At 41.4% G+C, this 27,063-nt stretch overlaps 2 protein-coding genes across 2 annotated transcripts in view; one reads left to right on the top strand and one right to left on the bottom strand.

Annotated features, from left to right (window-relative positions):
* Positions 1-27,063, bottom strand: part of LOC120715431 — a 133,913-nt gene that overhangs the window by 61,349 nt on the left and 45,501 nt on the right. The window lies entirely within an intron of this gene.
* On the top strand, positions 7,665-15,563 carry LOC120715429. Its single transcript, XM_040002437.1, has 6 exons — positions 7,665-8,177; positions 8,996-9,084; positions 13,073-13,276; positions 13,577-14,619; positions 14,737-14,806; positions 15,206-15,563. Exons 3-6 carry the CDS (start codon positions 13,075-13,077, stop codon positions 15,382-15,384), a joined length of 1,494 nt encoding a protein of 497 aa, XP_039858371.1. The 5' UTR covers positions 7,665-8,177; positions 8,996-9,084; positions 13,073-13,074; the 3' UTR covers positions 15,385-15,563.

Below are 27,063 nucleotides of genomic sequence, written 5' to 3'. Positions count from 1 at the left end.
GAAACTTAGCAAGCAGTTTGCTAACTGTAGCATGGGAGATGGGTGGACTCGTAGGGTGTCTTGCATTGAAATCTGCTGCAATTGACCCGGTTACTGCGTTCACCAGATATCAACGCAATTTCGATCCGCTCCTCAAGTGTTAACCTCTTCGACATGTCAATGGCTGTGAACAAAGAGAAACTTGTAAATAACTCATGAAAGAATAAAGTTACGTTGAAGCCAAGCACACCATTGTTTTTCTTGTGACATTACCAATAAGTTTGATGTGTCACATGGCCCTCTTCCTATTGAAAAAACAAAAGTTGTGTCCAAGATGGTCAACTTCTAAATGGTCACCATGGTCACCACCCAGAGTTTGCCCCCTCACATATACTAATGTGCCACAAACAGGACTTTAATATCACCAACCATTCCCATGTTATTACGCTGTATCCATATAAATGGCCCACCCTGTAGTTTTACCTATGCTTTCTTTTAAGACTGGTCTGGGTTTCTTCTTCGGACTGAAGGTCGGACATATCACAGTGTTCACGTAGATATCTCTGAAGACTGCGTACAGCTTCGTCAAATGTGTCTGGAAGTACAAACACAATGTATGGCAAGACATAAATTATGACTCGAAAAATTTGTTTTTGTTAAATTTAAACAACACCAATCCAGATAATACCCACCATGGCTTATGAGAAGCCGCACTGGTGCATACATGAGCCATGACAATTTCTCCCCATTTATATTAACTGCGGACAATTTCTGTGCTACCAGTGCTGAACTGCACAATGCACCAGTCTTTTTTTTTTTTTAATTTGGATTCTTTTTTTGCCCTTTCTAGGATAAACAGAATTAAAATATATTTCATTTGTATTACAAAAATGTATATATTATCTGAACTAAATAATAAATAATTGCTTAAAATGTATAAGGGCAGTTACAAGCTTGGCACAGAAGCCCGACAAAACAAACTGTTTAGTTTTTATAGACTATGTATGATTGGCAATGCAATGAAGGTGTGTCAGCTGGTGTATGTTCTATGTGATTTCATCCCTACCACAAAATTTGCCGGTGACAAACAAATGACACCAGGAATTCATTGGTACAATCGACCATTTCATTTGACATACAAGGAGATAACAGCAGATGCATTGCTACTTAAAACAACATAAAGTCATCATAGAATTCAACTGGAACGCTATTCCTAAGCACTATGGGCCCTGTGTACAACATGAAATTTCACAACTTTGTTGCTTTCCATCTATCAATTTCAGACAATTCCCTTGGCTTGCAATTGAACTGATTTGGTGTATATCGTCGCAGACCTTTCAACTTTTCTGAAATTTCATTTACTGTTCGATTGGACAGCCTAGTTGCAAGTGCTTTGCCCTTCATCGACAAGTATATGAGTTTTCTTGTGACTCCAAGACAACATAGCTGCATATAATCCAAGGGAAACACTGTAATCATCTTAACCATACCAACTAAAGGAGACAACATTTGATTCAAGTGGTGGTCTTCATCAATCATCAACTGAAAATCAGCATCCGTTGTAAGCTTTGCTTATGTAAGCTCTGGATATGTCATTTTGTTCTTCCATTCACCTAGTTGAACACATTTGTCACAACCAGAATAGCCATTATGTGCCTTTATATTTTTAAAGGCACATAATGCAGGTGCATCACACACAAATGAACATACTTTAACTGTTATCTGGCAGTTATTGTAGATAATGCCATACTTCAAAATGTGCATGAGGTCCTTCACAAATGGGTCCAAGAACTGAACTACACTTTTTGGCTTACCCAGACCACAGTAGAGACCAACAAGGAATGGTGATTTTGTGTAGTCAACATTTGCATTTTGCAATTGCAAGAATTGGCCAGAACTGAAGTTTACTGCTTTTGAAAAGGGGTAAACCATCTATATTAAACTGCAATTTTAAGTCGTTCAACTTGGCAGGCAAGATCAAGCATTTGAGTCGAGAGACCAACCCTTTAGCCAAACCAAAATGATGGTATTCCCCACCATCCATTTTTATTGTGTTTATTTGACCTTGCGTTCTGAGAACTGTCCTGGCATCTTTTGGTAGGTCTGGGTGAAATACACGCAAAATTCCCAAGAGTGCTGTTACTGCCACCAACGAGACTGAAAATGTGGAAGCCCAGTATCTTAAACTTGTTATTAAGAATTCAGTATTTGGCGCTTCAGTATCAGCTTCAGTATCACTATTATCTGAATCAAAAGGAGGTGCAGGGCAAGCAAAGATGTCAAAACTAAAGTCACAGTCAGTTTCCTTGTCGGGCAATACAGAGTTCTCACATACATCTGAAATCTGCTCATAGTCGCTTGTAAATTCTTGCCTGTCTATGCTGGGTGACAACATTGGGACACACCAGACTCTTCTGCAACCCGCGGTCGCTTAACTTCAACCTGTGCATTGTGGCTTTTGATATTTTGTTCGCCAACCATCTCTTCAAAGTGCTGGAGTATATCTGACTCTGCAGCCTCAACCATTGACCTTAATTTGCGCCTCCTTGACCAGCGTGATGCTATTGTCAGTGTATATCAGATTAAAGAAAATGGTGCTATACTTGAAAATAGCCAAATAAGTAAATGGTTAAACACTAGGAATTATTTAAGGACATGAGTTTCTTATTTGTTTATGGATGGATGGTAGTTAACAAATTTGATTTGAAAAGAGAGAAAAAAAGGAGCACAATATCAATAAAAAGAGTAAAAACATGATAGCCGAGATACATTTCAGGTAGATGTTCTTATTCATTATTCAAGGCACAAACAGAAAGTCATGTGTGTGCTCAACGGAAAGTTACGTGGGCATGCCGCGTGAGCATTCGAACTGAATCGAAAGTCTTTGTGTGCGAATTGAAGCGGGTGCTCTCCAATCATCAAAAGTAATAAAGTCATTGTCAGTGTTGGTCAAGTTACTTGAAAAAAGTAATCAGTAACTAATTACTGATTACTTTCCTCCCAAAGGTAATCCTATTACTTTATTCATTACTTATTTTCAAAAGTAATTAGTTACTTAGTTACTTTTTAAAAACATGATTTACAACCTGAATAAGTGATAGAGCGATAGATCTCTCAGCCCAATTCTACTTTCTGCCTAATCCATCTTTTTAAAATTTGTTGTATTATTTTAATCTTTTAACTTTACTCATCAAGCAAAAATTAAATTATATATGACATTCTCTGACTGGAAGAAATGTGTTTAACATTTAACCCTATTTTCTGCACATTCCTTCACATAAAATAAAATAGTTTTTTGTGTTTACACGCACTCTTTGAAATAAATGCAAGTGAAACACAGCAGAAAATAAATAAAATCAAAGACTAGCGGTCCTGTTGCTCTATTTTCACCTGTATAGCAGGAGTTGGGCAGGCGGAGGTTTGCCCTGGTGCAGGTGTGCCGCAGCGGTCAATGTAAGAATCCACGAGTTTGCCTGTGAATTTCCCATTGCACACTCAGTTGCACACTCGGTACTTGCTCAGAAGTTAAGGGTTTTTTTTCGCTGTAAAAAGAAGCTTTCTTCCCACGCACAACGGACACTAATGTTTTTGTCACTTTTTACGGAATCAAACTCAAAGTAAGGTCAGTACTTCCACGCTTTAAACGCTGCACGCTCATACTCTCTCCTGCACTCGATATATTATCCATTGTTGATCTGCACAACAATGTGCTGCACATCATTGTCATGGGACACTCACAAAAAAATCACAATTTTAGTAACGCAGTAATGCAGCGTGCTTACGGTAAAGTAACGGTAATCTAATTACCGTTTTTGCAATAGTAATCCCTTACTTTACTCGTTACTTGAAAAAAGTAATCGGATTACAGTAACGCATTACTTGTGCCCATCTCTGGTCATTGTACACATTTATAGAGTTACCTTTACGTTTTCCAATCGGATTAACACATTTTTTTATTACTATGCAAAAAAGCAACCATAGAGTGACAGCCTGGGTTCACGGTGGGCGAGGCAACTGCAAGGCTAACAAAGGAACCCTTGAAGTGTTATGCTACCTTTATAATGGAAAGGCAGTACTTTATGAAATGAAATGTTTTCTTTGTTGATAGATTGTGTACAACATTTCGGGCGCCCAGATTTCATCCGAAACTGTACATTAACGAGTTTTTTTTTACTTTTATTCAAATGCGACCATCAAAATAACCAATAGAAGAAAATTCATTCACTCTTACCTTATACTAATCGTGGTGCAGGCCAGTGCAGAGCATGAACTTATGCGCCTTCCCCTGTCAATTCCTCTGAGCCGAAATTTCCCGCTCAACTATACAAGACTTATGAATGGTTACCTGGAGGCATGTACCACTGTGAGAGGGGTGCTACGGAATAGTCCAAGTGATTGCTGCTTTAATTTCCCGGTCAACTAAACAAATGGCATTTCAACATGATTTTTAATGCTGGTAAACTGTACATCAGAAATCTTTGATAACCAAAGAACATTCAATCAACTTTCTCTGTTACTTCATACCCGCTCAGTTCCAATACATTTTAATGCTCAACTACAGGTCGGAGTGATCACCGCTTTAATCTCCCAGTCATTTATAAATAGATGTTTTTTTGATTTAGCTGTTGTCACCTGGTCGACTATAAATAGATCAAATATGAATGTCAAAAAACCAACGGTAAATCAACATTATTAAAACATCAGTAAATCAAGACCGTCGGTTCACCACAGTATTTCAATGTTGTTTCAACATTGATATTTCAATCCTGACCATAACAATGGACCTGATGAAAAATCAACATTGATTCAATGTCGCCTTGCTATCTGGGTAGTGATGTGCATGTGTATTGTGTATGCCTGCTGGAGTTGCGTGTCCTGATGGCTGCATCTGTTATTACCCCTCAGAAGGAGCATAGAGCACAGGGAGTGCGGCGACACAAGAGCGGAGAGCACGAATCACAGACACTCAGGAGTAGACACGGGAGTTGAGGGAGCGCACCTGGATTTATTGTCGCGTCTGTTATTTACCTCACTGTAAATAAACGCAATGCATTCAGCAAAGACTCCAGCATTTGGGTCCTCCTACCCCACATCCCAATGGTCTGCATGGCAGACCGTGACAATTAGGCTTCAAACTTTCCTTTTTGCTAAAGCATATAGTTAGGGCTGGACCAGGTGACCCTGAATCCTCCCTTAGTTATGCTGCAATAGACGTAGGCTGCCGGGGATTCCCATGATGCATTGAGTTTTTCCTTTCCAGTCACCTTTCTCACTCACTATGTGTTAACAGACCTCTCTGCATTGAATCATACTTGTTATTAACCTCTGTCTCTCTTCCACAACATGTCTTTATCCTGTCTTCCTTCTCTCACCCCAACCGATCGCAGCAGATGGCCCCGCCCCTCCCTGAGCCTGGTTCTGCCGGAGGTTTCTTCCTGTTAAAAGGGAGTTTTTCCTTCCCACTGTCACCAAAGTGCTGCTCATAGGGGGTCATATGATTGTTCGGTCTTTCTCTGTATCTATTATTGTACGAGCTACTGTACAATATAAAGTGCCTTGAGGCGACTGTTGTTGTGATTTGGCGCTATATAAATAAAATTGAATTGAATTGAATTTGGGTCATCATAGTCTGAGAATCTTGGAAAGGAAAGGAGTCTTCTTTAAGTTGGTTTAGATGAACACAGAATTAATGTCGTCCACAGGTTAATGAGAAGTTGTTCTGAACCTGAATAAGATATGATAGTGCTGTTTTTAAAAGAAAATGTTTTATCTCAGATGAAAATTTGGCAGCTGAGTTGTCAAAACTGTCACAAAGTCCTCTGGCATGTCTTTGGTGATATAAAACACCAACAAGTTGAGTCTGATGGGTCTATGTTCACACTGCCCATGCATGGATATCTGATGGTCTTTGTTGGCAAATGATCACATACTAAGTGTTACATCAACCAGGAGGATGCTGTTTTTCTCTTGTTAAATAATCCCTTGTGTTCCTTTAGGCTCCACCTCCTCTGTCCTGATTGGGTGCTGCTCCCTGAATCCACATAATTGCCAATCAGCAGAGCCTTATATAATGCCTGTGCAGCTGTGTTTTTGGGCCCTCTGGCCATTTTGATCCGGTTTTTAAGTGTGACATCATTAGCGATGTCTGAGCCCAAACTGTACTTCAGGTCCCAAAGTCAATCGAACACTGCAGCATCACTGAGAGTTTAAAACTGTCTAAATTCTTTCATCTTTAATAAAATGATCAGCGTTGCTGCTTTAACAGGTGTAACAATTAAGTTTAACATCCAGCCATCCATGAAAACAGGATTTATTACATTTAACGAAGTTAGAAGTTAAGGAAGTTAGTTCGCTAGTTTCCACCTAAATATCATATAGCATGTTCTGACTGAGAGATTTCTGAAAAATTTAAGACGTACAGCTCTGCTATCACTTCCAACATAAATGAAGACAGAAAACTAAACAGCAGTGACGTTTGCAGGGTTATTGAAGTTGGGCTAGCTGGTATATAATGATGTGCTAAGTGATCGCTAGCAACACAGCTATGTTAGCATAACATAAACACAGTGAAGCTGGAGGATGAACGCCAATTTTTTCCACTCGATAAAAGTTAACGTGAGGGTTCCCGATGGTTATGGACAAATGCAATCGCATGGCAGGATGCTGTAAACGGACCAAACTTCAGAGTGGAGAACAACTGAGATAATCCATCCACAATATGAGGTTAGTCATTAATATACTACAGGGCAGGGTTGGGCTGTAGTTACATTGTAAGGGTTTAAACACTGAGCTTTAAAATGAATAGCGGTAATAAAAACAGAGACAAGTCGACAGTGATCACTGACTGTATTTAGGGGCTTGTTGAGATTAAATAGAACAAGATACAAAGCATTAAAAAATGTTAAAAACACATCAGCCTCATTAAACGCGAAGTAGTTTGGGCCCTTAAGCAGGATTCATCATGTCATCACTTAAAGAGAGGCCTGTTAACCTTTGCTGTATTTTTCACAGTAAAATACCACAAAATGCCCAGTAACTTACCTGAAAAGATTTCTACAGTTAATTACTGTAATTTGCTTTGCATTATGGGTATATTAAGGTTATTTACATTTACTTACTGTATTTTTTAAAATTGCGGTAGTAGTTATACCTACCGTTAACACATTAGCAGTAGTGCTACTGTATTATGTGATTTGAATGGTTCATCATACTGTTTGTGTATTTTTACTCTTTCAGTGGTTGGTTGCAATAGTGCATTACATTTTAACTCTTTCACTGCCAACCATTTCCAGATTTTCCTCCAACCTATGCCATTTGTCAGTATGATACCAGTGAAAGTATTATGGTTTTGACTTTTTAGGGGACTTGCCTGTGTGTAAGGTTCAAGAATTCTGATCATCTAATCTGCTGCATGCAGTTGTATGCACATGCACAGCTGCTCCAAATGTGTGCTTGCCACTGCGTTGCCATAGAGATCAATTCAAGTGACAGCTGCTCCTGGGGAGAGGGAAAAGAATGCAGAAAGGCCTCCTTGTAGGGAAATTTTATAAAGCAAGGTTCTCCAAATCTCTCCCAAAATTCTGTGTTTTCTTAATTGACTTCCATTCATATGTAAAGACTATAAGCTTAACTACAAATAAAAAAAGCAGAATTCACATTGCTGCATCTCCATCACTTATCTCTGATTAACCCTAAACAAGATTCACACTTCCTTTTGTTAATTTTTTTACTTGCCACTATTCTGTTGTTGGATTTCACTTAGGTTGTTGCTGCTGTCTGTTTTTGTGTAATTTTGTACTTGTGACAAGTAGTGATTAAAGTTATTTTAAAAAGACGCAGAAAGGCGAACTTCAGTCAGTGGAGAATATTGTAATAATTTGGCGGAGGCTTCTCAGTCGAGCAGTAACTGAATTGCTCATTTACTGAACGTGCAACATGTACAGAACTCTTCTGGGAACTACTCAACCCAATTTAGTGAAACACACACTGAATGCATGCTGGCCCCGCCCACCCACCTACCTCTACCAACCACCACTCCATATCCTGACTGACATGACCTGTGACCCTGTGATTGACAGGAGAGGAAAAACAGGCCAATTTTGTTAACTCTTCGTTACGATATGCTCAAGAGGACAAAAGATTTTGCACCTCGTTATTGTTGGACCTCTGTGTGGAAACTGCAAACGGGACGTCATAAGGTAATACAAAGGACTCTCCTACCTAACATACTCGTTTATTAATTTTTAAGAGCATATATAATTTTTGTGTGTGTGGGGGTGAGGGGGGGCTTAAAATCGGTGTTAGCTTGGTCGAAATAGCACATTAGCTGAATTATTCTGGAAAAAATAGGTTGTGTGTGTGTTTTTTCTTTTCTTATTTAAATATATATTTAGATATATATTTTCCACGGGGATGGGCGAAGAACACAGGCGCAACGACAGTCTTTGTCTTTTTCCCGCCGAGTGTGGTGCATTGTCCTCCTGCGCTTCTGTTCTATGACTATTGAGAAGCTGGCCACGCTAACGGTAGGACATTTAGCTTCAGCTAAAGCAGCAGGTAAAAATGCACATTTAATGAGAATAAAGAAAGACAACTTTTTTTTTTGGAAATTTAGAGATTGCTAAAACAATTTTATCCAGTTTTGAGCTTGCTCATGTAGGTTAGCCTGCTTTATTTAATTTTGTGTGAGCTGCAGTACACAACACTAAAAAGTTAATATAACATTAGGTTGGTGGCGCTAGGAACTCCAACCTAAGTTTAATATTTATTATTTTTTTAAGTGGGAAGGGGAGCATGTTTTTTTTTTCTCCTTTAATACGTCTTCCAAGGTCTTTTTCATAGGAAAACCATGTAACGTCTGTGTTAGGTTGGTCAAAAGAGCAATTAGTTGAATTATTCTGGAAAAGATGGGTTGTGTGTTTTTTTTCCTTCTATTTACTTAGGTAAATATATTTTTCAAGGGTTAAATAAATGCAACATTAAATTAACAATTGTCTCTCTGTCTTTTCCTGCCCAGTGTGGTGCATTGCTGTCCTCCTGCCCTTGCTGGCTGCACTGACAGTGTGATGTAGCCTCAGTTCTTTGAGAGACAAGACAAAACAGCGGGTAAAAAGACATATTTAGTGAGAATAAAGGTAGACAACATTTTTTTGGAAATTTAAAGACTGCTAAAACAATCTAACCCAGTTTTGAAGTTTCTCATGCAGGTTAGCCTGCTCTAATCTCAACTGTGGTTTATTGTTTCATAGGTTCCATTTAAAAAGCAAGACAGTGTAGTGGTCTGTAAATTAGTCGCAGTTAGTTACAGTGCCATTGTTAAGGGGTTTAACGTCAGCTTGACAGACCCTCCAAAATGTTTCCTCCAGTGTTTCAGGGTCTGCATGGTTTAAGTTAATAACATTGATCTATAGATAGTTTTTCTTTTAACTTTTTCCCATTTTTTGATACAACCCAAGCAATGTAGATCCCTTCTTTAATAATAGAACAAACAGAAAATAGATTGAGATGTTTTTCAGTCACTTTTGTGTTGTTGCCATGCTCTTTGCAAATTAAAAGTTAAGTCAAATTCAGACACATGCAGCCATGTACAGGTGTAAATTTTGTGGTGTTTGTAGTTCAGAATTAAGACAATTTTGTTATCATACGAAGAAACATCAGCACACAGCTAATTATCGATTCACATGTGGAATAGAGCAATGTCCTTCTTCCTATCGAACATTTTCTGCATTCAGATCCCATATGCACAGGAATCACCGCTACCGCAGGGCTCAGACTAAACACACCCATTTTAAAGGAAATCTTGCTTGTGGAGTTGAGGCATGTTTCTATGTGGCAGAGAATTTTTCAGCATTATGCACTCACTTGAGATTTCATATTAAAGATGGCAAGAAAGTTGTCTGTCCTTATGATGACTGCCACAAACATTTCAGAGTGCGCTCATCTTTTGCCACACATTTATCCAGGAAACATAAGCCGGTGATAACAACTCAGGTGTCAACTCTCCCCGAAAATATAGACTGTACTCAGCCTTCTGAGGAGAATCTGACTCCAACTCCATGTGATCATCTAGAGGAGTGTGATAATCAACAAGAGACATTTTTACATAATTTGGCTCTTTTCTACCTGAAAATGCAAGCCAAGATGCTGTTGCCAGCAAGCACAATACAGTGTATTCTTGATGGATTTCAGCATGTCCATAGCACTTCTATGTCAGGTGTTTTTGACAAGTTGAAGGGCAAGCTTTCTGAGCTAGACATACCACAAACTGAGATAGAAATGATTATTCAAAATCTCTCTAAAGAGGATGTCTTCACAATATACAACAAAGGAATACTCAGATCTGACAAAACAAGGAGAACATTTTACAAGCAGTATTTTGATTATGTTGAACCCACCCAGATTTATCTGGGAAGTGATGCTGCTGGAAAGGAATGCTTTTGCCAGTACATTTCCATCAAAGAGACATTAAAATCCCTCCTTAGACAGTCAAGTGTTAAAGAGCAATATCACCAATCCAAAAATCATACCTCTTCCAACATGGTTGTAGAGGATGTGGCAGATGGAAGAAATGTAAAAGAAAATGCTCTGTTAAAAGACAATCCTTCTTCATTGTCCATCATCCTTTACCAGGATGGATTTGAGGTTGTGAATCCTCTTGGGTCAGGGAAGAAAAAACATAAAGTTTTGGGGGTTTACATGAGTCTAGGTGAGGTCCAGCCACACAATCGCTCTTCAGTTGATCATGAGAGCAGCTCCCCCACCCCCTCATTCACACACCCCCACTCCCCTTCAGAATTCCCAGATAACAACCTAATTTACATATGAATGACTAGACAATTTAGCTTCCACTTGGCTGAAGCTAAAGCTTAGCTAAAAGCCTACCAGCCATTTGGCTGGAAGGTGGATTTTAAAGGTAGAAAGGTAGAAGGCTGGGCAGTGCAAGTGTTGATCCCATGCAGTTGGTGATGCTGTGCAGAGAAAGGGACTTCAAGACATTTGGTCAGGAGAAAGTTTTCTCAAGTATTATCACAGACCTTAAAGATCTAGAAGATACAGGGATTGAGACAGATGATGGAAATACCCTCAAAGCGGCCTTGATTTCCATTTGTGGAGATAATCTTGGTTCACACTGCTTAGGTGGTTTCACTGAAAACTTCAGTTGTAGTACGCATTTTTGTAGATACTGCTTGATTGAAAGGAGAGACTTTGAAAAGACACCACTAAAGCTTGGTCCAAAAAGAACCATCACTGATCACAAGGAGAGTGTACAACAGCTATCCACCACTGACTGTTGGGTTTAGATTTTATTATTGTCATTTGTATTAGGAAACATTTAACCATATATGCTTAGAGGTGTATAATCAATTGTGTAGTGATAGGTTGTGTGATCTTTAACAGGCTACAGAGGCTTGGTGTGTATTCCACACTAGAATGCACACCTACATCCTGGGAGCATGGGAAGAGGTCGCATCTTGTCTTAATTGTTTTATGGTAGGATTAACGTAGCTACGTCTGTTCTAGTCTAAGTGCTTTTCTGTTTAGATGAACTGCTGGACTTCCTCACCGGGGGGGGGTCTACCCTCTTCCTGACCAAGGATGTTTGCCTTCATGTTATATGACCCTTTGATCAGCAGTAACACACACACACACACACACACACACACACACACACACACACACACACACACACAGTATTCTTTGTTTACATGTATACCTATGTGAGATGCTATATGTTAATGACCCTATGCATATTCATGTAACCACAATAAAAGGAGTGCTGTGGGGAACCTGGCTGAGAGTCTGACAGAGGTCAAGTGGTGGAACGACACTTGGCTCCAGCCAGGTCTCCCTCATGCATGAGTAACACGAAGAACTTTGGTGCCTTGAGTCTTGCTTTTTGCTGTGTAGCAGATTGTCCTTAACGTTCCAGCGAATAGGTTTATGCTACAAACCTATCACTGACCAAGACAGGGGGTAAAGTTTGACTCACCTTTCAATTCTCTGAAATATTTTCATGTCTGCACTGGGCTTCCCCCATGTTTGGGTCATGATTTATTTGAAGGTGTAGTCTCTAATGACTTGGCATTGTACATCAGTCATTTAGTGAAACAGGAAAAGCATTTCACTTATGCACAACTAAACAGGTCCATCACACAGTTTAAATACTCAGGGAATGATAGTCTCAGTAAACCATGTGAGGTTAAGGAGTGTGGCAAAAAACTTTCTGGTTCTGCAGCACAGAACTGGTGTCTGTTGCGACTGTTGCCATTGTTGGTTGGTGACAGGATAAAAAATCCTGAGGACAGTCAGGTCTGGCAACTGTATCTACAGCTCAAGGAAATGGTTGAGCTCATATGTGCTCACAAGATCCATCATGACCAGATTGCATACCTTAAGATAATAACTGAGGAGTATGTTCATTTAAGACACACAATTTTCCCTAATCACCCACTCAAGCCCAAGCATCACTATTTACTGCATTATAGTGACCTCTTTTTGCACTTTGGGCCTCTTATTCGTTTGTGGACTCTCCGGTTTGAGAGTAAGCATTCGTATTTCAAGGAATGCGCCCGGAAACTGCACAACTTTGTTCACCTTTGTAAAACACTGGCAGAAAGGCACCAGCTGCTTCAGGCATACCTCAGCAGTGGACCATTGTTTGCCCCAGCAGTTCAAGCAGTTGGTGAAACTAGTGAATATGATGAGCAGTTGTACAATGGTCTAATTCAGGAGTCTGTCAGGACAGCTGGCTTGATGAAGGAAACTACGTCAGAGGTATCAGCAGTAGTTTACAAAGGAACAAAATATTGCAAAGGGCTTGTTGTTGCGATGGGTCATGATGAATGTGGCCACATCTTTGGAAAAATCTCAGTGATCCTCATCAGTCACAAACAAGTACACTTTGTTTTGGACATCCTTCAATCTGTGATACTGATCAACCTTGGACTTCACTGTCTACACAATTCTGAAAAAAGATTCATATGTGTTCAAGCAGACAGTTTGTTTGATTACTACCCTCTGCCAGTGTATATCGCTTCAGGTTTAACTGTTGTATCTTTGCATCATTCAATATCATCCTCTTAATTCATTGCAGATATGGACAGTGGCAGCCTACATCATGAAATTAACCTGGCATTACCTGACCTGCATGAAGAGACAAAGAGGGCAGTTATTGAGCACCTGACAGACATTATTGGTGTCAGAAACAGAGAAGATCTCCTGTTTGTTGAGCTTGATGATATCAAGCCTTTCTTGACACCAATTCAAAGTCGAAGACTTGTTCAAGTATTCAGAAAAGGTGAGAATGCATTAATGTCATAAATGGTTGCAGACCTATCTTGAAAATAGTTGTAAATTAGTTATTTTGAGAGTTATTTTGAAATTGTACTTTATTTTTCAATTCATAGTTCATAAAAAAACTAGCTTTCAAAACTAAAACTAGCTTTCATTGCCATTGGTATTATTTCTCCAACGCTCTTGCTTTTGTGTCTCATGTAAGAGTATTACTCAATAAATACTCCAAAAAACCCATCTGTACATAGTTAATGTGGAATTGTTCTGCTGTGTTTATGTGTGTGTGTGAATATCGACGACCAAGTGGAGTCTGGCTCTTCAAACAACCCAAAAGAACCTGAAACCACCTGCTCAACAACTGTGCAAGTGCCACTACAGGGTAATTCACTCTGTTCTGCACAAGCATCAGGTCAACTCCCTTCCACACAACCAAATGTAAGCAACACCTCCTGGATCAGCAATTTTTCAGTTCCCTGGGAGAAGATGCCAACAAGACTTTCACAGGCCTTGGCATCTGGTGGAATGGCTCACCCAGAAGACAGGAGAATAATGATTAGGACTGTTGTAGAAGGAATGCGAGTACACTGCCCCAACCCTAACAGAGCTGCTTGTGGGGAGGTAGTTAGAGCTATTGTATCTAAGTATCCCGCTACCTTTGCAGATAAGACTGCAGAAGGTGAGCAATTAGGCTGTGGTTATTATTCCCTACTCAAACAGCTTAAAACAAGAGTTGAACATGTAAATAGAGACAATGTCAGCAGCAGAATCCGGCAGCCAAGGAAAAGGTCTACCAGGGAAAACAATGAGGGTGATGTTGCCATCAAAAGGGGGAGATCTGAACTTGATAGCTATGGTTGCATCAACTGGCAACCCACAACCCTACCAGAAGGAGAAACGACTGAAACTTTGGAGACAAAAAGACAGACTATGTCAACTGTGTTCAGATCAGCAGGTCCTCAAGCAATTGAAACAACAGATGTAAATACTTATATGTCTTTGACTTATATTTACCAGAGGCACATGCTTAATTCTTGGCCTGCCCCCACCTTATGTGAGGTTCAAGAGCATTGGCCATTTCTTTTTACTAAAAGAGGCCTCTGCACTCACTTCCACACACTCACAGATATTGAGGTAGAGACACGTCTCAGTGAAGCCCTTCTTACGAAAGGAAGGAGAATTTTGAACTTCTTTCAAAGCCAGAGACTTCAGTGGAACAAGGAGATTGAACATCTGCTACGTGAGTGCGACAGTGCAAAGCTGAACCACAACCAGATCGCCACAGCAGCCATCCTTCTTCTGATGAAGTACTTCCAAGAAAAAGAGGACTCAATCTTCATCTTGGCTGACGTAATTATATTTAAAATTTTACACATGCACTCTCAATACTGTCAACATAAACAAAGGAAAAATATTTCAATGATTTTGGGTATCATCATTCAAATCAGTTCCTTTTGTGTTTTAAAGGCTTTTTCCACCAAGATGTCTGTTGAGAGAGAGATGACCTTACCCATCACACCAAGGGTAATAGCGCTTGGTAAGTAAATAGTTTCAATCCTCTTGTAATAAAAATCTATGTAATTATTGTGGTATTTGTACCCACAACAACTTACTTAACAGGGGTTTGTCTGTTCTATATTGTATAAAAACAGAATACACACAGTTTGCTGCTGTTTCTCTTATTATTTATTATACACAATGACCAACAGGAAAAAACAGCCTAACATTTCAGCACAGGCCAAAATGCCAAAACATTAGGCAGTTTTTTCCTGTAATTGATCATAATTGTCATTACATAATAAATAATAAGAGAAACAGCAGCAAACTGCGTGCATTCTATTTTTGTACAGTGTGAGGCCTGCTATCCAGCATTCTTGTGGAAACCTTATTTGTAACGGTGAGCACATTGTCTTATTGGACTCTTGTCTGTTTTTAGGGAATAATTTCATGTCTGCAAGCCGCTGGATGATCAGTTTGGAGGGCAAGGCATTTTATGAACCTGAGCAGATGCATGACTTTGCCAGCACCCTTGCTGTCTTCTTTGCGTCATACTACGTTTTCAACCTTGAGTATCAGGAGTCAGCGTCCCTCACACAGGAGATGATACAGAGGTAAATACTTTACACCATTAAAGCTTACACCATTTAAGAATGAAATATATGTGATAGCTTGACTACAGTTGCAGAAACATATAGGTGATTGCTGTAATGTATGTTTTAATTTTGAAATTAAAGCAGCCTTTTTTCCGTTAAAAGGTTCTTTGTGAGGATCAATCCAGAAAAGGGTAACAAAATGCCCTGCAAAACTTGGTAAAGCCGCAAGACAGGTCATGTGGTAAAGAGGAAGGTTACAAGCATCAGCCCTCGGATCACCACCTTCCTCCAGCGGCTCTCTGAGTTTGAATGGAGGACTTCCAACTAGGTAAGAATACAGAGATGATAATATCTTTTACATAGCTGATAATTATATACATACTGAACAGTATGAATGATCTCAGACAGATGTGAACAAGTGAATAACCTGAGCAAACATGAATATTGATGATGTGTCTTTGACAGGTGGTGATGAAGATTACGCTGAACCCGACCATCCTGGTAACGGAAATCTAAATCCCATGTCACATTCTATTTCCTGGGACCCACTGATAATTATTACATTTTGTAAATGATTTTTGTTTTACAATTGTAATAGTTTATTTAATGTTCATGGTGGTGGGTTTGTCCTGTTTTTAGTGGAATGAAAAACTGTTTTCCTTAAAAAAAATCAGACACAGAAAGGTGAAGGACTGTGTAGTTTTCATGTACGCTTCTATTTATTTTGGTTATTGGCATTGTTTTTATTCAGTTGAAAAATGTTTTTCTTGTTAAAAAAAATTATCAACAATAAATGTTGGTTTAATTCACTATTCTGAGACTACTTTATTGAATTATATTGTTTTTTGTAAATGTTCTTATATTGAATATGAATGTTAATATTATTTGTAAAACACAATTACAGTCTAAACAAATTATACCGTACACAATTACAGTGTTATACCATAAACCACATTTGCAGTACAGTGATACTATAAAACTTAATCACGGTAAGTCTTTCTAACTGTAAACCACGTTTACAGTAAAGCTGTTATACTGTAATATATGTTTACAGTAAAGTGGTTGAACTGTAAAACATCACAACAGTAAAGATACTGTAGATCAGTAATTGCAGTAACTTACTGGCAATAGTGTTGCCAGTAAGTTAATGTAAAAATACAATAAAATGTCTAACAGTGTACTTGTGCAGGCTTACATGCCTTTTGACGTGTATGTGCATTTTGTGTTTCCATGTTCAGGCTGCTTGTAGGGGAGAGCTGCCTTTTGTTTTGTGTGAGTACAAGAAAATAATGATTAGAATAAAATGTGCTTAAGTTTTCTTAGATGAGAGGGTCCAGCTGTAGATCAGAGGAAGAGGAGAGGATTTGTGAATGTCTGTGTGTTTTAGTTTGGTTTAGCTGTAGGCTTGAGAGTTTGTGTAATTGTGTAGAGGGAGAGGAATTTATTGACACTGGGTGTCAGCCTGTCATAAAATGAGACAGGAAGCTACAGTTGGGGGATGCTGATGCTTGTACCTGAATGTAATAAAAGCTCATAACTGTCACAATTTAGAAGTAGGTTTGCAGGATACTCTCCACATGCTTATCTGTAAAAGTAAGACAACAAGAGGCCAATGGCTCAGTGGAAACTGCCAAATGGAAGCAGAGTGGGGGTCTCAGTGCTTGTAATCTGTTTGGTGTAGCTTGGGTGTGGGGAGATGGCCCTTTTATGTGATACATACAGCAGTAAATACATTCAGTACATGATGTGGAAATCATTTTCACAGAGACCAGAAAGTCATTAAATAACTGCTACACAGCCCCAGGTGTAGGATAGCACCTAGAAAGGTGAACTGAAGCCCGTTCCTGATCCCCAAGGATGCTCAGAGGGGACCGGCCCCATCCAACTACAGAAGAGTCCACTGAACGGTAAGAACAAGATCCGGGCTATCAACACCTACGCCCTTCCCGTGATCAGGTACCCTGCTGAGACAATAAGCTGGCCAAAGGAGGAGATAGAAGCTACTGACATCAAGACCAGAAAGCTCCTGACCATGCATGGAGGGTTTCACCCCAAATTCAGCACCCTGAGGCTGTACGCTAAGCAGAAGGAAGGAGGCCGGGGACTGGTGAGTGTCAGCACCGCGTGCTCAGTGAATACCTCAGGCAGCAGAAACCCAAGAAAGAGAAGGAAGATGAGGCACCATCATGGAAGGACAGGCCCCTGCATGGTATGTACCACCGGCAGATAGAGGAGGTGGCTGATATCCAGAAATCCTACCAGTGGCTGGACAAAGCTGGACTGAAAGACAGCACAGAGGCCCTAATCAGGGCAGCACAGGAACAGGCTCTGAGCAGCATAGAGGCTGGGGTCTATCACAGCAGGCAGGTCTGTATTTATATCCAGGCTGACATGAACAGCCAGTAGTTCAGGGTTCAAACATTCAGGAAAGTGTGTGACCTTCCATACTGACAGAAGATGATACTAAACATGATTTTAAACTCTTATTTGTTAAAGCCAGCCTCACAGACAGTGGGTACATACGCCTTTATACATGAAGTGTTTCAAGTTTCAATCAGTGTTTCTGTTTCCAATGTAATCCAGCGGTGTTTGATGACATGGATCTGCTCTGTATGGATCACCTGATTCCTTATAAACATGTTGTTATTATTGTTCTTACAGTCTTAAATCAGTAGATCAGGTGGGTCACATGACATCTGGGGGTGACACCAGTATCTTTCCTCTTTGGAGGGACCAAGTGTTTCTTTCTGCTTTAGAAAGCTGCTCTCTGTCCCAGGCGCTGTTGTGACAGTACAAAAACAGGAAGTCACAGCTCTCTGCTCTGTGATTAGCTGCTTCTTATCTCAGCTTCCTGCAGAGGGTTGAGGTCTGCTACACACACCAGCAGAAGTGTAACTTTCACTTCCTGTTTATTGTTGTTGTTCTTAAAGCTCTCAGGGGATGCTGCAGCGCCCCCTGCTGACACAAACTCCTCCCTCTGTCTCAGAGGTCAGCCTGCTGCTGAGGGTCTGCCTGTTTATGGACTTCCTGTCACAGAGACGGGTCTCAGGGTGGAAAAACCCAGCTTTCTCCAGCCAAGATACAAAAATCTATATTTTAATGTTCATGTTAAAGCAGTGAGTCTGTGGATTCATCACTCTCTGCGGATCGGAGGCTCCAATGATCGTCTCAGCTGTTTTCACCACCTGCTGTATCTGGACTGTCTGAGGCGTCTCCATCAGAAAGTCCAGGATCAGTGTGGAGGTGTTCAGGCCCTGCAGGAGCCACTGTGTTGAATCCTGAACTGAAGTCTATCAGCGTCAGCAGAACCCAGTGTGAGCAGCACTTTGTGAGAGCGGGAATGAAAGGCTGAACTGATCAGTGATTGGATCAAACAGTCTCTGAGTAAGACCTGACTCCTCTGATTCTGTGATGCTTTAATAAAACAGTGAAACATTACAGAGCAGATACTTCAGTGACACAGAGAGTCAGAGTCACAGAAACAGGATTGAAGTGATTCAGGAGTGTGAACTGTGGCTGATGAGAGAATGATTTATTTATTATGGTTTATTCTGTGCTGATGAGGTTAGCCTGAGAGTGCTAACAGTCTGAGCTCAGCCAGAGGAGCCTTAAAGTGTGAGCATCAACAACCTGTAATGGAAACAGGAACAAACAGAACAAACACAAACATCACACCTCCAAGAAAGACGAGACAGACACAGAGCTGATCTTATCGCGATGGTCGCTTCTGTTTTTAATGTGAAAACAGCTCACTCACAGCTGAGGTGTCAAACTGTCCTTCACAACACTTTTCGTATCTTTTATCAATGCATTCATTGTTTGCACATTTGTGTCCTGACCACAAAGAAAAACAAGAACAAGACTTCTTACTGTCTTAAACAGAAAGAAAGAAAATAACCTGCAGCTGTCACCTCGTTTAAACTGTTATTAAACTGAAATCCAGCAAAATGTCTCAGCATTTAAACCATTTACACCGAGAAACAAAGAACATGTGGTTTCACACCACTCAGGTCCTGATGGAGGGCCTCTACTGCTGAGGGCCCTCTGCCAGTAAAAGATCCACTTAATTCATTCATCTGTCAAGTTCATCTGAGTTATCTGAACATGTCAGCATCACAGACCTGTCCATCTCCAGAGAGATGCTAACTCCCTGCTCCAGCCCTAACTATATGCTTTAGCAAAAAGGAAAGTTTGAAGCCTGATCTTAAAAGTAGAGATAGTGTCTGTCTCCTGAATCCAAGCTGGAAGCTGGTTCCACAGAAGAGGGGCCTGAAAACTGAAGGCTCTGCCTCCCATTCTACTTTAAATGTGGTGATGACCACAGGCCAGGTTAACATTAATGAAAGGGTGATATACTATAGAGAAACAAAGGGCATATATCACAGTATCACAGCGGTTTTAGGAGAGGTAGTGTTGGGTCACACATTTCAAAACATGTTGCAGGTGATCTTCTGGATGAAGCATGGTTGATTTTAGCTTCCAGGTAATTTAAAAACAGCAATCACAGGAGGGGGGCAGAGTTCAGTGTCAAATAATTCTCTCAACACAGTTTTAATGCCATAAATTTACCAATGGGGTTTTATGACTTTGGGCAGTTTGGACTGTGAGAAAACAAAAATAATTACCACTAGCATCTTCAGATGGGCCAGTTTCTGTGAGGATACCTTGGTCTAGTGACTTTCTTTGAGCTTTTGTAATATTATTCTATGAGTTTGTGTTTCAGTTGTCTAGTTGTGTATTTCTTGCTTTCTAGTTTGTAGTTTTCTCCTGTTCATCTTCTCCTGTTGCTTTAGTTATGTTTCCATGCACCTTCTCTCCCGGTCTTGTCTGTGTCGTATCTGTCTGGGTCTCATACGTCTCCCCTCTATTGCAGTGTTGGTGATGTCAGCATCTGCTTGTGAGTTGGTAAGTTTCCTGTTTTACTGTGAAGGTCCGTGTCTCGTGTTAGTATGTCTAGCTTCACCCCATCTTGTCTAATCCTTCCCAGTTGTGCGTTCCTGCTGTGTATCATTCCCTTCGTTGTCCTGCAGTATGTTTAAGCCCCGTGTTTCCCTGTCTCTTTGTTGTGATATCCTGTCATCTCATGCTGTGTGCTCTGCCTGCCCGCCCACCCGCCTGTCCGTCCGTGTATTTTAACCTCCTAAGACCCAAACTCTTCCATTTTTAATTTCCCTTTGATATTTGGGCTGATTGGGACCTGATGAATGTAAAAACAAAGAATTACCAGATTTTTTTTTACCTTATTAAGAGCCACATATGAGGATATTCATTTAAAATATATAATAGAACAGTAGCAGTATAATGTCCTCATAAGTGGACATCAGGCCCTTGTAGAGCAAAATTGAGTATTTTGGTCTAAATAACCCAAAATGTAATGTCCACATATCTGGACGCCAGGTCCTAGGAGGTTAATTTTTGTTACTTTTGAGTTCAGCCGGGCAGATTTAATCTGCACGGAGGAGTTTCTCTGTCAAGAGTGGGTAGCGCTGCCTGTGGGGGAGTACCAGGAGGAACTGTACTACCCCATCAGTTTACAGAGGATGGTTTCCAGAATCGCCTGGCTATTCGGCACACTCTCATCCAGGACTTCGTTTCCACCGTACAAATCTGCCTGGAGCTGCCCCTCTAGTCTGAAAAGCCGGAGGATGGTCAGCCCAGTTCGCTGAAAGATTCTCCTGTCCTCCCCCTTCTCAGAGAAAACGGCGTTCACGCCGCTGTTGCTCCAGAGCAGCTGTGCAGATGCCATTTGTGGAAGAAAGTGGCTGTGTGGCTGACACATTTGGCACCCGGACATTTTGATTTCACGCCCACTGTGAGTAAGACTGTGCTTCCCTCTATGGATAATGTGGCTGAGGTCCAGCTGGTCCCTGCTTCCGCCTCCAGGCTGGCAGAGGCTCCGTTCGACCATTACCTGTTCCTTGAGTGGGGATGACAGCTGGACCTCAGCCACATTATCCATAGAGGGAAGGCTCCTGGCATGGTAAGTGGTATCTCATCCAGATATGGGCCTGGCATAGATGACACTATTTATGTGATGGTATGCCACATCTGGCCCGATTGTGGTTTGGCTTATGTGGCCCAGGCTCATAGGAAACAGGTCTGGCCCGGATCTGGCATCAAGCTGGCACTTCTGAATGACTGGTGTCATGGTAAGGTGTATGTCAACCAGATGTGGGCCAGGTCTGGCAATGATGGCCCTGTTTATGTTTCCATTTTCCTATTGTCATGTAATTAATATCCTTAGTATCCTTATTTTCTCATTATATTGTTTTATGCACTTTAATCATGAAGGTTTGTAAAGCAAGCCCACTTTTGACTCACAAACTAAGTGCTCAACCAGACTCAAAACAGGAAGTGTAGAGCTGTACAGGATATTAATAAATACAGGAAGCCAGACAGAATAGAGGAACTTTGCCATATAAGGAATGTTTGTATCGAAACTGTGACGTGTAAAGTACCAAAATAAAACCTATATGAGATTATAGAGATCCTGCAACTGGCGTTTGGGCTCTGCAGGGGTCTCTCTCTTCCGGAAGATGATTAAATAAAAAGAAATATAAATGTTTCAACACACTATGAGTCGGTTTTCTCTGTTCTATCATAGGGACGAAAGAATCGGGGTTAATACTATTTTACTTAGAAGACCCAAATGCCATGTTGTAATACCATACTGCTGTGGTGGTGAACGTTTCAAATGCAGGTTTGACAGGTTTGTGAGTGTACACTTTATCCCAAACCTAGTGAGGGCTTATTCATTTTTACCACTGGGTGGCTGTAGCTCAGGAAGCAGAGCGGGTCACTTACTGATCAGAAGGTTAGTGGTTTGATCCCTGGCTTCTCCAGTCTGCATGTCAAGAGTGTGAATGCAGTTAGGAAGTATTCAGTTTAGAGGGATTGGCTGAATGTGGCATGTTGTATAGAGCACGTTCAGAAAACCGGGAGAGTGAAAAGTGTTATGTAAGAATCAGCGCATTCACTGTCTGAACAGAGTTTCATCATGTTACTTTTTGCACTATCATGTTCCGGCACATGTTATTAGATGGCTTGATTAAGGTACACAATAGGCTGACATCTGGGGCCAGAGCAGAAACTGTTCTGGGCCAGCAGTGTGTCTGCAACTGGCCCATGTGTGGGCCACCTCTGGCAAACCTGATCTGGGCCACAAAAGGGCCGCCATTCTTTGCAATATGTGGGCCATAGGTAAGCACTTTGTGTGGGCCAGATCAGAGCCATACCAATTTTGCTATGTGGGGGGTGATGGAGTGGCTGCATCCAGGGCAGGTACCAAAAGCAGCAGGAACGCAGTTGCAAATAAAATACAAAGTGTATTGAGCTGAAACGTGGAAGTGTCTGCCTGTGGGCCATGTATCACAGACCAGTTGATCAAATCCATAATTCCTCTTTTAGGTTTTAGACAACAGACTGTGAGACTCTTCCAGGGTAAAAGGACAGAAGTAGATGAGACTATGACAGCAAAGCAGGAAAGATAAGGCAGAGAGATGTAACTTAAGTTATATAATCAAGAACACGATTGCACAAAGGCATCATGGTCTGGAGTCTAGTGACTCTCTGTTTATGTTTGTAATTATTTAGTATTCATCCCTTTAGTTAAGTTCTGGTCATTGGTTATGATTTGTAGTGTTTAGCTGTTTCTGTTACCTCCTGTCATCCTTGTCTCTATGTTCTTGTATTTCCTGTTTTACTTTGACAGTCTGTGTCCGTGTATTGTGTTGTTCTTCCTGCTGGCCTCGTCATATCTGATTAGTCCCAGCTGTGTTCCCACCTGTTTCTTTCATTGTGCTGCTTGTGTATATCTAGTGTGTTTGCTCATCATTCTCTGTGTTTCATCTGCATGTCTCCTGTTCATTGTCCCTTGATTATCTCCCCCTGCGTTTCTTTTCCTGTGTTTCAGGTTTTTCTTGTTTAGTTTGTCCTGTTTATATTTTGTTCGTTTCCTTCCTGCCTTGTTTATATTCACATTCAGCCAAATAAAGGCTCACTTTTGGTTAAACATTGACCTCAGCTCTGTGTGTCTGCATTCGTTTCCGCTCTCTCTCCCCATGGTCTGCCAGCTCAGACCATGAAGCTTCATTTAAACTTGTGTTTGAATCCTGCAGCTTATCACACATTTGATTTCCTTGGGTGACAACTGCAAGTGTCCAGAGTGAGGACAGACTGAGGCTACGTCCACACTAATGTGTATTCGTTTGAAAACGCATCGCTTTCTCTCTGTTCTGTCCTCCCGTCTACACTGAGACGTCGTTTTCCCCAAGGAGAAATGCAGTGTTTTGAAAACGCTCTCAAAAACGCATATATTTCAAAACTGTCCCGTCCCAGTGTGGACACCAGAAAATGTAAACTTTCTAAAATGATGACACATTTTAGTCATTTGATGCACTCATGTGTCCAATTAAACAAAGCGGAGTGCATTATACAGCAGCTGTTTTGATTGCTCTCAATTTGACAGCCCTAAAAAGGATTAACTTCTGTTAGTACATGCTCCAGATAGCTTTTCTTCAAATTCGATTTTGCGCAGGACTGGAACATAAGCGTTTTCAGCCATTTCAATGTGTATGCAGAACTCTGTGAAAACGACCGAAAACGCTAGTTTGGACTCGGAGCAATTTCAGGCTCAAAACGCCATTTTCAAATCTATCCAGGCTAGTGTGGACATAGTCTGAGGGACCCACTGCTGCACATCATCTGTGAGGCTTTGCACCCCTGATGATCCACCAGGACAAAGTCAGCAGTGTGTGAGGAAGAGGAGGAGGAAGAGCCAGCAGCAGCTGACAGATGGAGAGAATAGACAGACTGTTCCCTGTTTGTGAAGGACTGCTAGGAAAGTTTTTTGTTTTTTTGTTTTTTTTTGTCCCGTTTGGATCTTTAGCCATCAGAATTGTTGTCTTAAGGCCAAGAAAGATGCCAAGCGGATTTATTTTACCAAGTGGATCATCATGGCCTTGCCATATTGGTCCATTTGATTGACCTTTATTATAATTATGAATTTATTTTATTTTCAGTTGCTACAAACGGGACAGACATGACTGTGGGATAGGACAGGGAGAAAGAATGAAAGAAAGAGAGGGAGAGAAAGAAAACCAAAGGGGAGAAGAGACGGTGAGAAGGGGGGGAAGAAAGAAAAAAACAAACAAACAAACAAAACAAAACTCCTGGGTCACCTGTATGGAGAAAAAAAACAGAAGAGAAAGCAAACAACAAAGAGCAACATAATAAAAAAAAAAGCACCATCACAATAAACTAGCTAGCAGTAGATATCAGTAGATACTAAATAATAAACGATATTGTGCAGCACGCAAGATAGACAGCGCACAATGTGCTTTGAGGCAGCAGCCAAGAAAGCTGTAGTCCGCGTCTGTGAATACCCATGTGTACACCTGTGTGCATACCTGTGTGGATCAGCATGCTTGCATTCCAAAGGTTTCTCCATGTAACGATCTGCTAGAGGGTGTGGGGGGGCCACAGCCCCGTCCTCCAGGGCATGAAGCAGGTATGGAGGAGATCAAGACTCCAGACATCCAGAGGCCCCCAGAACACAAGAGACCAAGGAAGACCAACAGAGGGGCAGCCGCGCCACTGTCCCAGTAAGAGCTGAGGAGAGTCCCAGATGAGGGCTCATTCAGCAGCCGCGGAGCAGAAGCCAGGGGGGGTTGCAGTGACGCGCCCGTGAGCTCCGCCGGCAGCCAGCCGTGCCTGAGTGACCGAGCCCCAGGCCGAGAGGCCGGGGGCACCCCACCTCCGAAGTGGCCCGAGCGAGCCCCAGGCTCCAGGCCCCGATAAGCGGCCGCCAAGGAGTGAGCCAGTGTGTACCTGGACGCCCACCCCCGGACACAAAGAACCACCAACGCACCGATGTCTGAGGGAGTCCGCCACTGGCAGGGGAAGTGGTGGTAGGGGGAGATAGGCCTCCAAACCTTGGACGGCCTGAGATGTCCCCAGAGAGGTGGCGTCTGATACCCAACCTGACATATAGACACAGACATACAGGCACACACAGATACAAACATCCATTCCCACCCTCATGCTCTCATATGCACTTACTCCACACTCAACCAACGTGGAGACAGACATAAAGAGACGCTGTACACACGATCACACTCCCCAAGCGTACTCTACGAACCGGGTCTAGGTACCCTTGCCCCTGGAGGGGGGAACTGCACCCAGACCCAGGTGGTGTTACCCTTTTCCCTGCGGTGGGGAGAAGCAGACCACCCCGACTCCGCAGCAGCAGGGAGGCCCCACACTCCAGACCGCAGTCGGACGGCCAACTCCTCCTCCTAGCCCCCCCCGCTCCAGCAGGTCGCAGAGAACGGGGGTGAGAGGAAAGTTTAACATAACTGTCTGTGCTGAATCAGTCTTATTAGGTAATGTTCAAATAATGTTATCATTTGTTACGGGATCAACATATATTCTTAGCGCTTACTTTCTGTTTATCTGTTTATCTGTATATTTCTGTTTGTTTATTTTGTTTTATAGAGGCCAGACTAGGAGACTTTGCCTTTGACCCAGAGGTGAAAAAGTGTAAGGGATAAATGTTCACTCGGTATCTTCGGCTTCTTCTTTAAACACTCCGACTGAGTCCAACCATGAACCTGATCCCTGATCTACACACGGTCATGTCTCCACTGAGAGTCAAAGCTGATGTTTGCAGTGGAAAACGTCTCTAAGAACATTTGTCAGCCTTGTTGTGGAAGATTTAAAATAACCTGCAGACACCTCGGTGAGCATGACTGAAGTGGGTTTAATGAACACACTGCAATGTGGAGGGAAACACTCCAAACTCCAAATACTCTTTCTTTCCAGTCTCACATTAATTACATAACCCAGTCTGCTTACTTCCATTTACGTAATATTAACCGACTCCGCCCCTTCCTTACTCCCCATGCTGCTGCCATCCTTGTCCATAGTCTCATTACATCCCATATTGATTACTGTAATTCCCTCCTATTTGGTCTCCCTAAAAGGTCCCTTCATAAACTCCAACTCCTTCAAAATTCTGCAGCTCGGGTCATAACTTGCACTCCGTTAAGAGCTCATATTACCCCAGTTCTTCAGCAGCTTCACTGGTTGCCCGTAGAAGCCAGGATAAATTTTAAAATCTTACTTCTTACATGCAAGTGTATCCATAAATCTGCTCCTTCATATTTGTGTGACCTGCTCCATATCACCACTGTTTCCCATCCTCTCAGATCATCATCTGCTATTCATCTTACTGCTCCATCCTCACACCTTATCACTCTCTTCCTCCTGCACTAAGAAATATTGACTCCCTCTCCGTATTTAAGTCACAGCTCAAAACACATCTGTTTAAACTGGCTTATTCGCTTTAATGCTGGTTTTATCTGTTGTCACGCTCTGTTTTGTAATTTTAACTTTTTTTTAATGTATTTTATGACTACTGTTCCTTTTATTAATTGTGTTTTTTGTAAGGTGACCTTGGGTTTCTGAAAGGCGCCCTCAAATAAAATGCATTATTATTATTATTATTATTATAAACACCAGGCTGATCTCTGGGCACTGCCCTCACATATACCCCCTCTCAAACAAAACACATTTCACAGTACATCATACGTCCCTACACCTTTAGTCCAGCTCATCTTTGACTTCCTCCCACACTAAGGAAAGCTACAACCACCAGTCACCTCGCTTGAACAGGATGTCTCTACAACAGGTCCACTGTGAA

Source organism: Simochromis diagramma, unplaced genomic scaffold (genome assembly GCF_900408965.1).
Source record: "Simochromis diagramma unplaced genomic scaffold, fSimDia1.1 OVJJ01000519.1, whole genome shotgun sequence".
Taxonomy (NCBI): Eukaryota; Metazoa; Chordata; class Actinopteri; order Cichliformes; family Cichlidae; genus Simochromis; species Simochromis diagramma.
The sequence above is the reverse complement of the archived record's forward strand: the minus strand, read 5'-3'. Positions and strand labels throughout refer to the sequence as shown.